Source organism: Bos indicus, chromosome 3 (assembly GCF_029378745.1).
Source record: "Bos indicus isolate NIAB-ARS_2022 breed Sahiwal x Tharparkar chromosome 3, NIAB-ARS_B.indTharparkar_mat_pri_1.0, whole genome shotgun sequence".
Lineage (NCBI taxonomy): Eukaryota > Metazoa > Chordata > Mammalia > Artiodactyla > Bovidae > Bos > Bos indicus.
This window is the reverse complement of record NC_091762.1, coordinates 29,882,117-29,899,396: the sequence shown is the minus strand read 5'-3', so window position 1 is coordinate 29,899,396 and position 17,280 is coordinate 29,882,117. Positions and strand designations below refer to the sequence as shown.

The 17,280-nt window shown below is 41.6% G+C and overlaps 1 protein-coding gene and 2 pseudogenes across 1 annotated transcript; 2 read left to right on the top strand and 1 right to left on the bottom strand.

Annotated features, from left to right (window-relative positions):
• The first annotated feature begins 5,312 nt into the window (after nucleotides 1-5,312).
• Nucleotides 5,313-6,138, top strand: LOC109555905 (UPF0729 protein C18orf32 homolog pseudogene; annotated as a pseudogene).
• Nucleotides 6,139-6,242: 104 nt separating this feature from the next.
• Nucleotides 6,243-11,165, bottom strand: BCL2L15 (BCL2 like 15). The gene is made up of 4 exons (XM_019956777.2): nucleotides 10,864-11,165; nucleotides 10,432-10,553; nucleotides 7,385-7,609; nucleotides 6,243-6,387 (listed from the first exon to the last, which is right to left on the bottom strand). Exons 1-4 carry the CDS (start codon nucleotides 10,985-10,987, stop codon nucleotides 6,370-6,372), a joined length of 489 nt encoding a protein of 162 aa, XP_019812336.2. The 5' UTR covers nucleotides 10,988-11,165; the 3' UTR covers nucleotides 6,243-6,369.
• Nucleotides 11,166-11,363: 198 nt separating this feature from the next.
• LOC139182164 (ARL14 effector protein pseudogene) lies at nucleotides 11,364-16,520 on the top strand (annotated as a pseudogene).
• Nucleotides 16,521-17,280: the final 760 nt, after the last annotated feature.

Sequence of the window (17,280 nt, the reverse complement as noted above, 5' to 3'; positions counted from 1 at the left end):
AATCAGCAAGGTGCCTGTCTTAGCTCATGTTCTTAACAAGTGGTAAGAATGGGGAGATCTGCCTAGTGTTAAAGACCCTGTGAAATGTACTACCAAAGTGAAACAGATGTAGAGGTTGCTTAAAAAGCCAACTATGTCCAAAAAAGGTAAGCACACAAATAACTATAATTTAAGACCGTTTGTGATAAGACCATAGATGTGGTGCAAACAAAATTATGAGAAGACAGTCAGAGTCAGAGCCAGGAAAAAAAAATTATTATGAGAAGGTAAAGATCACTTCTTACTTGGATTATCTAGATAGCCTTTAAACCAATTATTTATTTATTTGGCTGCCCCAGGTTTTAATTGCTGCACTTGGATTTTAAGAGAATGGTAATGCTTTGGGAAAATGATTCTTAGTTTTTAAACAGTAAGGGCTCCCATCTGATACATTTCTAAAGCAACTTTTAGTTTTTAATTCTTTGTTTTTGGTGTGCTGGGTCTTCGTTGCTACACAGGCTTTCTAGCTGCGGTAAGTGAGGGCTACTCCCTAGTTGTGGTACACACGCTTCTCGCTGCAGTGGCTTCTCTTGTGGAGCACATGCTCTGGAATGTGGGCTCGGGAGTTGTGGCACATGGGCTTAGTTGCCCTGCAGAGTGTGGAGTCTTCCTGGACCAGAGATGGAATCCATGTCTTCTGCACTGGCAGGCAGATTCTTAACCACTGGACCACCAGGGAAGTCCTGATACATTTTATTAAAGTTTCAAAATTTCGTTTAGTGGCATGTAAAATTTCAAAATGAATTATACCATATCCAAAAAGGGACCAAAAAAAAGTCACAGCTTTGGCCAACTTGGTGGTAATATATGGGACAGACTGGAATGGGTCAAGCTTGCAATAGGATGATCAATTGAAAGCATAACTAGGAGGTTTTATCAATAGTCCCAGCAGGTGGTAATAAATTCTTGTAGGAAGAATCAGGACAAAAAGGAAGGAATAGTGAGAAAGACTAATCGGGGGCATAGAACTGGAGAGAGGGAGAAGGGAAAAATGACTAAGACTTTGAGTTAGTTGGATGGCAATCTGGGAAAGTGTGGGGATAAGAAAGGTCGATAGAAATAAAGAGTTAGAGTTTGTGGGTATGGATTTAGGAAGAAAGAAAATAAGTCAGATTTAGGAATCACATCGGAGAAGGCAGTGGCACCCCGCTCCAGGACTCTTGCCTGGAAAATCCCATGGACGGAGGAGCCTGGTGGGCCGTAGTCCATGGGGTCGCTAAGAGTAGGACATGACTGAGCGATTTCACTTTCACTTTTCACTTTCATGCATTGGAGAAGGAAATGGCAACCCATTCCAGTGTTCTTGCCTGGAGAATCCCAGGGATGGGGGAGCCTGGTGGGCTGCCACCTATAGGGTCGCACAGAGTCAGACACGACTGAAGCGACTTAGCAGCAGCAGCAGCAGCAGGAATCACATTGAGGTGAAATGTAAAATAAGGCTGGTTTGCCTTTGTGGGAGGCAGAATTAATGAAGAGAAAAAAGTCAAGCTAGAACTTTATGAATTTCAAACCACAGGGTCTCTGAATTGTTTAAGCAGTGCTTAACATATTCCAGGCATTAGGCTAAACCCTTCACAAAGTATATTGTATCATTTATCCCTCACAATAATCCTATCGTGGGAACATAGGCACAAAGGAGTTGGATTACTTGCCCAGTGTCACATGATTTGTCTATGGTGAAATCAAGGTGTTAAAATCAGACAGTCTAAATGCATTCATGATCTCTGGGCTACAGTGTTTCTTTCACGCAGCCCAAATCACTTCAGCTCTCCTAGGACAGAGGGTGGCCTAGCAACAAACACAACACCCAGGCCAGAGCTGCCTTATCTATTTGCCTAGCACCATATCCTCTGTCTCAAGGTATTACAGAGCAGGGGAACTCCTTGGTGGTCCAGTGGTTAGGACACTACGCTTTCACTGGTATGGCCTGGTTGGGGAACTAAGGCCCTACAAGCTGTGTGGCATGGCCCCCCAAAAAGATACTACAGTATACTTGGAGCTAGATTCACATTCTGATGTTCTGTGGGCCACATAGGACAAAAAAAGGGAGCTGGCATGGCTAAGAGGGGGAAGAATAAAAAGAGGGCACTGCTGACCTCTAATACTTATCATTCAATTTATTTTTTTCAAGTTTTATTGAGATATAACATTGTGTAAATTTAAGGCATACAATGCAATTATTTGATATATGTGTTTGCAAAATGATCACCATAATAAAGTTAGTTAACAAACCTATCACCTCACATAGCTACAATTTGTGTGTGCGTTGAGAATTTAACACAAGCTGGAATCAAGATTGCTGGGAGAAATATCAATAACCTCAGTTATGCAGATGACACCACCCTTATGGCAGAAAGTGAGGAGGAACTAAAAAGCCTCTTGATGAAAGTGAAAGTGGAGAGTGAGGCAGAGGAGACCCCTGCCTCGAGGAGGCCCTCTGCCCAAACCCACGCCGGCCACGGGGCTGCTGGGAGGGGCTGGGCTTAAAGTTCAACATTCAGAAAATGAAGATCATGGCATCCAGTCCCATCACTTCATGGGAAATAGATGGGGAAACAGTGGAAACAGTGTCAGACTTTATTTTTCGGGGCTCCAAAATCACTGCAGATGGTGACTGCAGCCATGAAATTAAAAGACGCTTACTCCTTGGAAGGAAAGTTATGACCAACCTAGATAGCATATTCAAAAGCAGAAACATTACTTTGCCAACAAAGGTCCGTCTAGTCAAGGCTATGGTTTTTCCAGTGGTCGTGTATGGATGTGAGAGTTGGACTGTGAAGAAGGCTGAGCGCCGAAGAATTGATGCTTTTGAACTGTGGTGTTGGAGAAGACTCTTGAGAGTCCTTTGGGCTGCAAGGAGATCCAACCAGTCCATTCTGAAGAAGATCAGCCCTGGGATTTCTTTGGAAGGAATGATGCTAAAGCTGAAACTCCAATACTTTGGCCACCTCATGCAAAGAGTTGACTCATTGGAAAAGAATCTGATGCTGATTGGGGGCAAGAGAAGAAGGGGACGTCAGAGGATGAGATGGCTGGATGGCATCACTGACTCCATGGACATGAGTCTCAGTGAACTCCGGGAGTTGGTGATGGACAGGGAGGCCTGGCGTGCTGCGATTCATGGCGTCGCAAAGAGTCAGACACGACTGAGCGACTGATCTGATCTGAGAATTTTAAAAATCTACTCCATTAGATTCAAATATATATTATAGTATTGTTAACCATGCGCTTCCCTGGTGACTCAGCAGTAAAGAATCCATCTTCAATGCAGGAAACATGAGTTCAATCTCTGGATCAGGAAGATCCCCTGGAGGAGAAAATGGCAACCTATTCTGGTATTCTTGCCTGGGAAATCCTACGGACAGAGAAGCCTACAGTCCATGTGGTTGCAAAAGAGTTGGACACGACTGGGGACTAAACAAGATTGTTAACTATAGTCAACATGCTATACATTTCATCCCCAGAACTTTTCATCTCATAGGAAGTTTGTACCCTTTGACCACCTTCACCTATTTTCTCTACCCCGATCCTCAGTCTCTGCTCTTGGCAACCAGCAATCTGCTTCCTGTTGCTATATCATTCAATTTAGATTCCACTTGCTGAGAATTAGATCAAACGCACAGAGAGAATTTTATTTCATGAACAGAACAGCGTTAGTCAAAGTGAAAATAATGATTTCACCTAAGAGGTCAAATACCACAAAACTCACCATGTTGGGTTTACAGTAATGTAACGGACAAAGGAATATATCAAGTGTCTAAAGTTGGTAGCAAGAAAAGCTAATTTCTACTAAAGAGAAACATGAAATCTCATTTCTGGATTACCAACCTAATTTATTGAAGAATAGAGCAAATAGCATAACTTGAAAAAGTCAAAATATATTAGCAGCACTATATTTTTATGTCTGTACATCTAGACGAGCCAGATAGCTGGCCGGTTGAAGGGAGGGGATGTGGTTAGCTTTGTTAAACTTAAGCCAAAGCCATTAACGCCTCGCTTAAACAGTAGTGCTTTTCTTCTTGATGTTTAGGTAGGTCATCTAGTTTCTGGAGCTTAGAGATGAAGAAGTCTCTACTTGATGACCGTCTATTAATCTATGAGATTATTAAGAACTGTTATGTGATACACAGACCATAGAAACCATATGTTTTACTTCCAATAACTTCCAATCGTTTGTGGCAGGACCAAGGAAATACACACCTCTATCGAATACTCAGGAGTCCTGGAGTTCACTGATTTGCCAAAGGTTTTAGAGAAAGTGTGGATTATGCAAGAACTAACAAACACTCAAACTAAATTCTGATTAAGAGTCATCCTATCTATGGTTTCTTTTGGAATTATCAGGATTGCAACAGAGTTTAAATTACTCAAGGAGAAATGGTCATGGAGCTCTGGAGCAGAGATCTGAAAACTTAAAGGGCCAGAGAGTAGACATTTTAAGTTTTACAGGACAGGCTATATGGTGTCCGCCATAACTCAACTCTGCGGTTGCATTCCAATAAAACTTTCTTAAAAAAAAAAAAAGCTATGGGCTGATTTGGTCTGTGGGTTGTAATTCCCCAACCCTTGCTTGAATGTGATGGTTCTCAAAATTTGTGTGCACATCAGAATCACCAGTGGGACCAATTAAAAAGGTAGGATCCTAGGCCCCAGCCTACCCTTACCAAAACAGAATCTCTAGGGATGCAGCCTGGAAATCAGCAACGTATAAGGTCCACAAGTGGCAAGTGAGCTGCACTTCGAGAAACACTGTGGCATGTACACAGCGGCTTCATCTAAGCTAGGATGGCCCTGCAGTCCCACAAGGGGGCCAGCACTTCCTGTTTTCTGTAGTCATAGAAATGCAGTGAGTGCTCTGTTGCTCTTTGGCCTTTCTAATAGAATAGCAGATGAACAGACTGCTATTTTCTTGCTTCCAGCCTTGACAATATATAAAATAATTTGGCTCCAGTGAAATTTACATGAGATTCAGGTTATGAATTTAAAAGAAAATCCTCAACTTAAAATAACAAGATTTTCTAAACCAAAGATCTCCCTGAAATGCTTTAGACTGCAAAATTAGTAGACCAGATGCCTTATCGGAGGATGGAGCTAAATCTGATGGAATGGTTCACTGTGGGCTCCCTTTTCCCTACACTATCTCCAGCAACCTGCCCTGTTGCCTGGAACTCCACTTCTAAAGTCATTACTTTGTGCCTGGAGGTCTTTGTTGCACTAAAAAATCTCATTAAAACTACTGTGTCACTGTGGAAGACCCCTCATGTAAAAACAGAAAGTATAAAAATCTCTGTAGAGTGCCCGTGGGATTTGTGGCCGGTGAGCCGAACCGGGTAGTGGTCTGCGGGGATCGGGGCGGCGTGGGCGGCGGCCTCGGTGCGCAGCGCGGCTCTCCTGCCCTCACGTTTAGGAACTCACATCCGGGACAATGGTGTGCATTCCCTGCATCGTCATTCCAGTTCTGCTCTGGGTCTACAAAAAGTTCCTGGAGCCATATATATACCCTCTGATCTCCCCCTTTGTTAGCCGTATGTGGCCTCGGAAAGCTATACGAGAAACCAATGATAAAAACAAAGGCAAAGTAGACTATGAGGGTGCAGACATAAATGGATTACCAACAAGAGGACCAACAGAAATGTCTGATAAAAAGAAAGACTAAACTGATTGTCCCGAAGGATCTCATTGCTTTAAAAATGGACCTGATACTATGAAGCACCTTCTTTGTAATTGTCTCTGATCTTTTTCCAAGACCAGAATTTGGGTTGATATTAATAGTTTAGACATTTACCTATGCTAATCAGGGAATACCTGGTATTTGTATTTAAAATGTAGCTAGTTATATTTAACAACCTCATTTCTGATTTCCTTTTTCATTAAAGTAGTTTTCATTTCTTTTATTTCAGTTTTAAAAATATGAATAAATATATAAGGTTTGTGCCAGTAGACACTGTTACTAAGTCAGTACCTGGAAATTCTTGGGGGCTCTAGCTTTTTTTATTCAGGCTCTTCAAATTTGAGGAGTGTAATTTTACTGTGAAACATTGCAGTGAGACTGTGCAGTCAAATGAAAGGTAGTTTTTGGAGATGATAATGACTTGAAATAAAGATGTAATTACTGTCCAAAAAAAAAAAAATCTCTGTAGACCTCTGGGAGATGCTCCTAACTTTAACAATCAGTAGAAAAGAGATTATTCAGCTAAATTCAGTGCTGTTTAAGAGAAAGAGGGTTTTTATTTGGTTGTTTTTAATTTGGTTGATTTTAATCACCAGAGATCAATCATCTGATCAGTCAAAGAAGTTCTGTTCAGGCTGGGAAACAGCTCCATCTCTTCTTCAGCCCTCCAGATTTTCCTAGGAAAGACAATGAATATCCTACAGTCAAAGGGATGGTCTTCAGGAACTCCCTTAAGAAACCAGAAAGACTACGGCCATACCACCCTGAACGCGCCCGATCTCGTCTGATCTCGGAAGCTAAGCAGGGTCGGGCCTGGTTAGTACTTGGATGGGAGAAACCAGAAAGACCTGCAGACACCTTAAGGGAAGGTAGCTCCTATTAAGGCTTTTGCTCATCCTGAAAATGAAGACATGCTCCACGGAGCAGATGCTCTAAGGCATAGGCTTAGAACGCCGCCTATCGTTACCACTACAGCAGATATCATTGTTCTTGGTTAGACAATAGTAAGATGATTCTGAACTTCCTCAACACACACCCAAAACATGTTAGGGGAAGGAGACCCAGAAACTTACCAAGGGGTAGAGCAAAGTCAGACTGATGTTACAACCTCACCATAAATAGAATCACAGATGATTATGTGAAGGAAGTAGAAATTAGTTTGACAAAGTTAGCAGTCAATATTTTAGGCAACCTGCCTCTGGGGTGCAGGGCTTCCCTGGTAGCTTAACGGTAAAGAATCTGCCTGCAATGCAGGAGACAATGCAAGAGATGCAGCTTCGATTTCTGGGTCAGGAAGATCCTCTGGAGGAGGGCATGGCAACCCACTTCAGTTTTTTTGTCTGGAGAAGCCCATGGACAGAGAAGCCTGGTAGGCTACAGTCCACAGGGTCGCAAAGAGTTGGCCATGACTGAAGCAATTTAGCATGCATGCATGCATGAACACTCTGGGGTCCAAGACCTGCCGGCTGAGCTTCTGACTGCTTCCCTTTTCCATGGCAAAAAAAACCCCGAATAATCCTGTCATTTTCAGCAAAGTTGGAAGTCCTGTTTACCTGCATGGTTTCCAACTGACAGAAAGAACCATGAACTGGAGTCTCAGTATTAATATAAATATATATATTAATATAAAAACAATGCCAATGGCCAGCAAAGCCAGGGGTCCAAAATACTTACCCATCCTCCCTGGCCCTGGATGTACTCTCGGATGGCAGTGTTGCCATTGATCATATTCGTTATGGGCCTCACCACCTGTCTTGCCACCTCAGGATCCATGCGGGCCACATGTTCAAGAAGTTTCACTGACACTGCCAGAAAGGCTCTCTCATAAGCCAAGCTGGAATCTTGGGCACACCAGGCATTGCTGAGAGATTTTACTGTGTTCTGAAGTACAATTCCTGCCTGGGGAAAGACAGAAGATATATCAGTGGAGTATCACTAAAAAGGTACAGGAGGCTGCAGTTGCAGGAATCCAGTAAAGCAAGTGTTTCTCAAAGAACGGCAAGGACATATTGGTTGTATCTAAGGTAATCTTTTTTTTTTCCAATTAAGTAAATTTATTTTGAGATAATATTTTTTCAAACTTTTTATTTTGTATTGGGATATAGCTGATTAACAATGTTGTGAGTTTCAGGTGAACAGTGAAGGGACTCAACTGTATATATACATGTATCCATTCTTCCCCCAACTCCCCTCCCATCCATAAGGTAATCTTAAGGAATAAATGGATAAACTTTTCTTATTTTAATATTTTTTAATTTATTGCAATGGGTATTAGGAAAAAAAAACATAAGTAGCCCATCAAACCCACAATTTGCTCAGGATGAACAAAATTATTAAAGAAAAAAAATGATTTGAAAGAAAAATCCTAAGTACATGATAGTAGAGCTGGTCAAATCCTGAATGTCTGGCTTAAATGACTGAAGTCTTAGAAACTCTAAAGTAAAAAATAGATTAAGCTTTTCCTCTTCCTTTACCCTTCCCCAAAAGTTTGATCCAAAAGCCATTATTTGGGGCCAGTGAAAGTGAAAGTTGCTCAGTCATGTCTGACTCTTTGCGATCCCATGGACTACACAGTCCATGGAATTCTCCTGACAGGTCAGAATACTGGAGTGGGTAGCCTTTCCCTTCTCCAGGGGCTCTTCCCAACCCAGGGATCAAATCTAGGTCTCCCACATTGCAGGTGGATTCTTTACCAGCTGAGCCACAAGGGAAGCCCTAGGTGGGGCCAACAAAGATTTCTGTGGTGTGGCATAGAGGGCCCATGGTAGCCAGAGCAGGGTGTTAGAACCCAAAGAAGATGAGAAGGGCATCCACAGTGAGAGTGCCTATATCCTGGTTTCCAAATTATGTTCTCTGTAAAAAGAAATCAGAGTTCCCTGGAAAATGGCTAATTTCAGGTTGTAGCTTGGAAAATACAAGATCTTCTGTAAAAAAAATTAAAGTAGTACTCAAAGAATGATAGGGACATGCCAAAATCACAGTCCAGATTGAAAGGAGTCCTACTGGTAGAATCTGGGGCAATTTGGGCATACAAATAAATAATGATAGCAACAGATTATAACCCATTGAATAAAGTAGGAATTCATGAGTCCACATTGAAATGAAAAATAAGGTCAAAATATGAAAAGGCAGTCAATTTTATGGTAATGGAGAGAAACCAGACATTTGGTGGCAAGCATGCTGTGGTGTATACAGAAATGGAATTATGTGGTACACATGAAACTTGGGCTTCCCTAGGGGCTCACAGAGTAAAGAATCTGCCTGCAATGCCTGAGACCTGGGTTTGATCCCTGGATGGATCCCCTGGAGAAGGGAATGGCAACCCACTCCAGTACTCTTGCCTGGAGAATCCCCATGGACAGAGGAACCTGGAGGGCTACAGTCCATGAGGTCAGAAAGGGTCAGACACGACTGAGCAACTAAGCGCACACACACAGTTTCCTTACCTGCTTAAATGGATGTTAAGTCAGAAAACTGAGGACCGATCAGCAGTTCCTCCTGACTTTTTTGGCACCAGGGGCCAGTTTCGTGGAAGACTATTTTTCCACAGACTAGGGGTGGGGGGATGGTTTCAAGATGATTTAAGCTCATTACATTTATTGTGTACTTTATTTCTATTATTATTACATCAGCTCTACCTCAGGTCATCAGGGATTAGATCTTACAGGTTGGGGTCACCTGGCCTATAGGTTCTACAGTCTAAGTTGTGTGAATACAGCAAGTGGACAAAATTGGGTTAGATGTTTGCTCTCACAGTGTTATACATACATGGGGAAAAGCTGCACTACAATTGCTTCTATGATGCCTCATAGAGTAGTGTAAGGATTAAATGAGATAATAAGTGTAAAACATGTAGAATATTGTCTGACACATGGTAAGTAATGCGTTAATACTAGCTGTCATTATTGATATTAATTAGCAACCTCTTCTAAAACATAGTCTATGGTATTTATATCCAATACAGAATCCAAGAATCAGGACTCTGATGAAAAGCCAGATACACCTAAGTGGGCTGCTGTAAGTACTTATTCCCCATTGCATCAGACTTGTCAAATGCCTATCCTTCCTGTATATAGTTTTATTGCTGGATCTCAAGGGGAAAAAAGATGCCCATTACCAACAAAATAAATGCTTCCCTTGTGACTGAGCTGGTAAAAAGTCCGTCTGCAATGCGGGAGACCTGGGTTCGATCCCTGGGTTAGGAAGATCCTCCTGGAGAAGGGAAAGGTTACCCATTCCAGTATTCTGACCTGGAGAATTCCATGGACTGTTTAGTCCATGGGTTCGAAAAGAGTTGGGACATGACTGAGGGACTTTCACTTTCACCAGCAAAATATTTTAAAAGGTGCTAAAAGAATAGAATGTTTTACCAAGAATAAAAAACATTTTACCAATGTTTTACCAAAAGTGTGTGTGTATATATATATATATATATATATATATACACATGTTCTATGCCATAAAGCACAGCTCTGATGAAAAACAATCAGAAGGCTGATGAGCCTGTGCCAAAAGCTTTTTACCTCAATACCACCTTGTCTTTGATTAACTGCTAAAAACTTGGAATTGAAGAATTCCTGCTGTATCTCCCTGGATGCAGTAAGCCCCCAAATCTTTCATAGAACATTTTTAGTCACAGTTGTATAAGCATAGTAAGAGAACAGTGTCTGAAATAGAATAAACCAGAAACAAAAAATAGAAAGAAGTAGTGGAAACTTGACCTGTCCTCGAATGGTTTCTGCAATGACATTTTTGGCAGAAGCTTCCAATTCTCCATTGAATTTGTCACCCAGCATCCGAAGGCGACCCGCAATGATGGCCACATCAAAAGAGGAAACCTCCCCTAAAAAGGAGCACAGTCGCATTTATCACAATGCCTGAAGTGATGGCAAGCCCCAGGGACCTGGGCATTGAAGCAAGTTCTCTAGATTTCTAAACAATCCAGTCCTCATCCTCCCATGAAAATCTTTAATATAGTGTCAACACCAATAGACAAAAAATTCTCCCTTCACTGAGAATCTCTTTCCCTGCTATGAGGACTCCAGATATTGCTGAAAACTTAGTTTGCCTTTTGAGACTTCAGAGGAAATAAGTTAGCAGATTCAGATTTTCTTACTGACTTGCAATTACCACCTCAGGCCCAGAAGCCTTACCTGAATCTGATTCATCTTCACATTGTAGGGTCCGGTTACCAACCTCCCAAGCGGGGCCTAAGAAGTCGGTGAGGAGAGCGTTCACTATGCATTCTGTTTGTTCCTCAAAAGTTCGGGGGCTCATTTTAGATGTATGTTTGCAGTCAAGTTTTGCTTTCCTACAGAACAAGCAATTCAGTTCAGCAGGAAGTCAGAAACCCTGGTAAACCAGATGTGTCCTCATGCAAAGTTACTTAATGGGACATGGGGTCCTGGAGTCTTTCCGTCCACCTGTCTTCAAAGCAGCTGCCCAGAAAGGGCGAGACTGTTCTGCAGAGCTCACCCGCACACAGCTGGGGAGGCTTATTGAAGACTTTCAGTTCCCTGAGAGCCACACCCAAGCCAGGGTTAATGGATAACTTAGACTAGTGACATAGCCAATCTAAAACTGAAATAGAGACAAGGAAGAGCCTCTTGGGTAATAATCACTAAGAAACTTCCTGTTGGGTTCTGGGTATGGTGTAAATTAAAGAAAGAAGTTTTTGAAGTTACATTACACAAACATTCAACTCCTGATGGCATTCATTTGCCACAATGGCACATTGATTATTTACTGAGTACCTGTGTGTAAGGAACTGCACATACTTGGCATACAAATAATCCAGAAAAATGACACAGATACAGGTCCTATCCTCATGGGGCTCACACCTGGACATAAATGACAGATATTAAATAACTAATCACATAATTTCTTGTGCTTATTGAAATATAGTGTGTAATAAGGAAACAAACCAAAATAAAGAAGGTTTCCTTTAAGTTGAAACATCTGAGAGGAGCTCTGAAGGACAAGTAAGGACTCATTAGGCAAAGAGTAGGAGTAAAACCATTCCAGATAGAAGGAACATGACATATAAAAGCTGAGGAGATGAATAAAAATTGGGGCATTTGAGGAATTGTAAATGGGAATAATATAAAGTATTTCACAGGGAAATAATGAGGATTAAATAAGATAATGTTATGTGGAAGGATCAAGCAGTATCTGAAATATGTGTGTGTGTTAGTTGCTCAGTCACATCCAACTCTTTGCGATGCTATGGACTGTAGTCATCCAGGCTCCTCTGTCCATGGGATTCTCCACGCAAGAATTCTGGAGTGGGTTGCCATTCCCTTCTCCAGGGGATATCCTTGACCCAGGGAAACCTGGGTCTCCTGCTTTGCAGGTAATTCTTTACTGTCTGAGCCATCAGGGAAACCCACCTGAAATACAGCAAGAGTTAAATGTCTTCCTTTTAGCCCAAGGTCTAATCACCAAGATGAAAGGAATCTGGGATCTATTCTCTAATAGAATTAACTGGGTTCTTCCAACAGGGCTGGACTCCATCAGTGTTTTACAGGTTCTCAGGACTGGACACTTATTTTTAGTGGTTGCCTTCTTAATGGAGCTATACCTAGATTCTGGGTTTGTGTCTCAGAAGCAGCACTCAAACCTATCAACTTTTCCAGGGTATTCTGACCTGGTGAACTAGTAGGTCGACATTCAAGCATAAACAGTAAGTTAATTGTTCAAAGTGGAATTTCTAGCTTGCAAAATATTCAGAGCCAATCTTCTGCTTTCTATTCCATTCTAAAAAAAAAAAAAGATCATACGTTCTTTTGGGACTAGGAATAGGAATTATATAGCTAAAGGGTCATTTTTATTTGTCATTATCACTAAGGCTAAAAACAGTGTCTAAGTAGCTTTCAGACCTCTAATGTCAGAAGATTCTGCAAAGATAATTCTAGGCCAAAGTCCTTTCACACTAAAGCTAGCCACTGACAAGTTAAGGATTCCAACAAATACATTTATAACATACTCCCAAAATAATACACAAAAACAAAAAAAAAATTGTAAGATACAATCCAGCTGGTGTTAAATAGCCTCCCCAAGGTAAGTGGCATCAGTAAGCAGTAGAACAGAAATTTAAAACCAAGTATGTCTTACTATTGATAGTAATAGTAAGACTATTACTATTGTAATGGTTGTAAGAAGCCTACCATACCAGGCTTCTTACTATTGATAGTAAGACATACTTGGTTTTAAATTTCTGTTTAAAGGTTTACTATCAATAGTAAACCTTTCCCCATAATAATAAACCACCTTCCTTATTTCACTACTGGTATACATATGGGCAAATGAAATTTTGGGAATCTAATCTTTGCATAATCTTATATATCCTTTGCATTATTTCATACAGTCAATGGTGTAAGGCTAGAGAACCAGAGTATATCTTTCATGAGCAATGTGGGGTAAAATTTCCTCCTTTATTTACTTCTCTCTGGGCATTCAATGGAGAAGGCAATGGCACCCCACTCCAGTACTTTGCCTGGAAAATCCCATGGATGGAGGAGCCTGGTAGGCAAGTCCATGGGGTCGCCAAGAGTCAGACATGACTGAGCGACTTCACTTTCACTTTTCACTTTCATGCATTGGAGAAGGAAATGGCAACCCACTTCAGTGTTCTTGTCTGGAGAATCCCAGGGACAGGGGAGCCTGGTGGCTGCCGTCTGTGGGATCACACAGAGTCGAACACGACTGAAGTGACTTAGCAGCAGCAGCAGGGCCTTCAATGGAATACCCGTCCAACCATTCCTTCCCCTCCCTGCCCCCAGCCCATATACTCTTCACTCGTGTAGTCCAAATATTGTACTCTTAATTATTACTGAAAAATGAGGCCGGAATTTTTTCACTTTCACTTGCTTCTTGCTGCTCTGGTCATAATTTATATATTTTTCCTAAAGCCTCATCTCATTATATCATTAGCTCAAAATCCAGGATCTTGTCATCTGTACCAGGCCTGCATGTGAATGAGGATCCTGGGGTACAGCTCCTATCAATGTGATGACCTGTAACTAAGAAAAAAAGTTCTTTGTCTCCTCACCCCTAAACACTCAACCTATGAAAAAGTGATAGAATAATTGTAACATAACTCCAATTCAAAAAGGAGGAGGGAATGGAGGCATCTAACATTTGCTGGTCCATAGCTGTAAAATGATCATCAAAGTGAAGTCGCTCAATCGTGTCCGAGTCTTTGCGACCCCATGGGCTGTAGCCTACCATACCAGGCTTCTTAGTCATGGGATTTTCCAGGCAAGAGTACTGGAGTGGGTTGCCATTTCCTTCTCCAGGGGATCTTCCCGACCCAGGGATCGAACCCGGATCTCCCACATTTTAGGCAGATGCTTTACCCTCTGAGCCACCAGGGAAGCCCAAAAATGATCATCAGGAATTATGTAAATGATTGCTTCTGTAATGTTCCAAAGCACCACAGTCATTGGTGGGCCCTCATTATATGTGTTACCAAGACATTAGGACATTTTTCTAAAAGCACAGTATCAACCACCTTCATAGATTTTAAAGATAAGCATCTGCCTATATCATCAAACCAATATATCTGCAGAGACTAGAGAGTGCTCCTAGGGAGGAGGAATATTAAATAATTAACTTCATTTTATGAAAGTAAAAGTGTTAGTCGCTCAGTCACGTCCAACTCTTTGGGACCCCATGGACTATAGCCCACCAGGCTCCTCTGTTCGTGGAATTCTCCAGGCAAGAATACTGGAGTGGGTTGCCATTCCCTTCTCCAGGGGAGTCTTCCTGACCAGGATTCGAACCCGGGTCTCCTGCACAGCAGGCAGATTCTTTACCATCTGAGCCACCAGGGAAACCTTAATCATTTTGCTTGTATAAATGAGTAAAACCAGGTGATAGTTAAGAAAAGTCAGTTCTTCATTGAGATGATTTTTAAATTGTTGCTGCTGTTGTTCAGTCGCTCGGTCATGTCCGACTCTTTGCAACCCCATGGACTGCAGCATTCCAGGCTTCCTGTCCATCACCAACTCCCAGAGCTTGCTCAAATTCATGTCCAGAGAGGTGGCGGGTGTGGTGCATACTGGGTCGGTGGAGAGCTCGAGCTAAAGGGTGATCTGCTAGAGAGTGATCTCTAGGCGAAAATCAGAAAGAGGAAATTTACTAGAATCAAGTATGATGGATCCATGTTCAGTTGGAGTCCAGCTTTGGACCACAAATGAGTGCCATAAAACCCATTATACTCGTCATAAGGTTTCAAGACTTTGCAAGAATTGTCATCAAATGGCATGCTTCTACTTCAACTGAGAACTGGAATGACACTTTCTGGGAACAATACAATTTGCTTCCATCATGCAAAAGTTTACATGGACAGATTTGATGATTTGCAGAAGTCATGTTGTGACCCATTTAACATACACAAAAAACTAGCCAAAAAAAATTTACATGTAATTGATTTAGATGATGCCACTTTTCTGAGTGCAAAATTTGGAAGACAGCTTGTACCTGGTTAGAAACTTTGTCCAAAATGTACACAGATAATCAATGGAAGTGTGGATGTTGATTCTGAAGACCGGCAGAAAAGAAAACCTGACTCAGATGGAAGAACTGCTAAAGCTTTGAGGTCATTACAATTTGCAAACCCAGGAAAACAAACTGAATTTGCTCCAGAAACTGGTAAAAGAGAAAAAAGAAGGCTTACCAAAAATGCAACAGCTGGTTCAGACAGACAAGTGATCCTGGCAAAGAGTAAGATCTACAATAGCCAGGGTCTCCGGATTTTCAGCGGAATGGACCTCTGTCACTGCCTCGATGAAGACTGCTTAGGCTGTTTCTATGCTTGTCCTGCCTGCGGTTCTACCAAATGTGGTACCGAATGCTGCTGTGATCGAAAGTGGCTGTATGAGCAAACTGAAATCGAAGGAGGAGAAATAATTCATAACAAACATGCTGGATAATTTGTGGTGTCCGATTGTGACCCTTTCTGTATTTCTAAAGTTCTGTAATTCTAAGATACATGTTAAAGTTGGTTTTGCCAAATGACACATATGTACTCAGTGTGCACTAACACTGCCTTTTGGGTACCTTAAGATAAATTATTTGATGTAAATTTAGATGGACTGTTTTATTACTCAGCAGTCATCTCTTCAAGCCTTTCTGGGTCAATGTAAAAAAGTAATGTATAGGCAGTCCTCTGTTTGTACAACTCCCATGTCTATAAATTTCCATGGCACTGATACAGTTAAATAAACCAGTTCCTTAACAGCAAGAACAAACAAACAAACAAACAACTCATGTCCATTGAGTCAGTGATGCCATCCAACCATCTCATCCTCTGTCATCCCCTTCTCCTCCCACCTTCAATCTTTCCCAGCATCAGGGTCTTTTCCAATGAGTCAGCTCTTCCCATAAGATGGCCAAAGTATTGGAGCTTCAGCTTCAGCATCAGTCCTTCCAATGAATATTCAGGATTGATTTCCTTTAGGATTGACCAGTTTTATCTCCTTGCTGTCCAAGGGACTCTCAAAAGTCTTCTCCAACACCACAGTTCAAAAGCATCAGTCCTTTGGTGCTGGCCTTCTTTATGGTCCAACTCTCACATCTGTACGTGACTATTGGAAAAACGATAACTTTGACTAATCGGGCCTTTGTCAACAAAGTGGTGTCTGCTTTCTAGGTTGTCATAGCTCTTCTCCCAGTGGGCAAGCATCTTTTAATTTCATGGCTGCAGTCACTGTCTACAGTGATTTTGGAGCCCAAGAAAATAAAGTCTGTCACTATTTCCATTGTTTCTCCATCTATTTGCCCTGAAGTGATGGGCCAGATGCCATGATCTTAGTTTTCTGAATATTGACTTTTAAGCCAGTTTCTTCACTCTCCTCTTTCATCTTTATCAAAAGTTTAAGTTCCTCTTTGCATTCTGCCAACAGGGTGGTGTTTTCAAAAGCAACGGTTTCGTATTCTGCTACACTTCTCACTTTACAGGAAAGCAACCAAGTAGGGCTTAATATTCTAAAAGCTCCTATAGTTAGGATCAGTGTAGTTAACTTTCAGTTCTGAGCTGTACCTAATTTTCTTTGGTTCAACATTTCAGTGATAACTCTTAATTTTTTAAGAAGTCAATCAATTTACTCAATTTCTACCACTTACATCCTGTTTCCTTCCAACACTTAAAACTGGCAGCACTTAACACTTCGACTTTGTTTTAGTACCTAATTAAACATTCAGTTTAACTGAACAAGTGAAAATATGGAAAGTGATTCTGAAGCTGTTGTGATCCTCCTCCTTCTAGTCCCTGGGGATCCAGGATCCAGATCTGTCTTTTTCAACTGTGGGTGATTTTTCACTTCCATGGTAACCTGGCAACATCTGAAAATATTTTTAGTTGCCACAACGGGGGTTTGGGGGCATCTAATGGTATAGATCAGAGATTCTGATGATTATCCTACAGTGCACAGATAAATTGGAGAAAGAAATGGCAACCCACTCCAGTGTTCTTGCCTGGAGAATCCCAGGGACGGGGGAGCCTGGTGGGCTGCCATCTATGGGGTCACACAGAGTCGGACACGACTGAAGCGACTTAGCAGCAGCAC

What these genes read in the sequence shown, in the direction of transcription:
- BCL2L15 (XM_019956777.2), bottom strand. Translation starts at nt 10,987, where the DNA reads ATGAGCCCCCGAACTTTTGAGGAACAAACAGAATGCATAGTGAACGCT. An exon ending in TGAAGATGAATCAGATTCAG is followed by an intron (nt 10,554 to 10,863) that starts GTAAGGCTTCTG and finishes GCTCCTTTTTAG; the next exon opens with GGGAGGTTTCCTCTTTTGAT. An exon ending in CAGAAACCATTCGAGGACAG is followed by an intron (nt 7,610 to 10,431) that starts GTCAAGTTTCCA and finishes GTCTTTCCCCAG; the next exon opens with GCAGGAATTGTACTTCAGAA.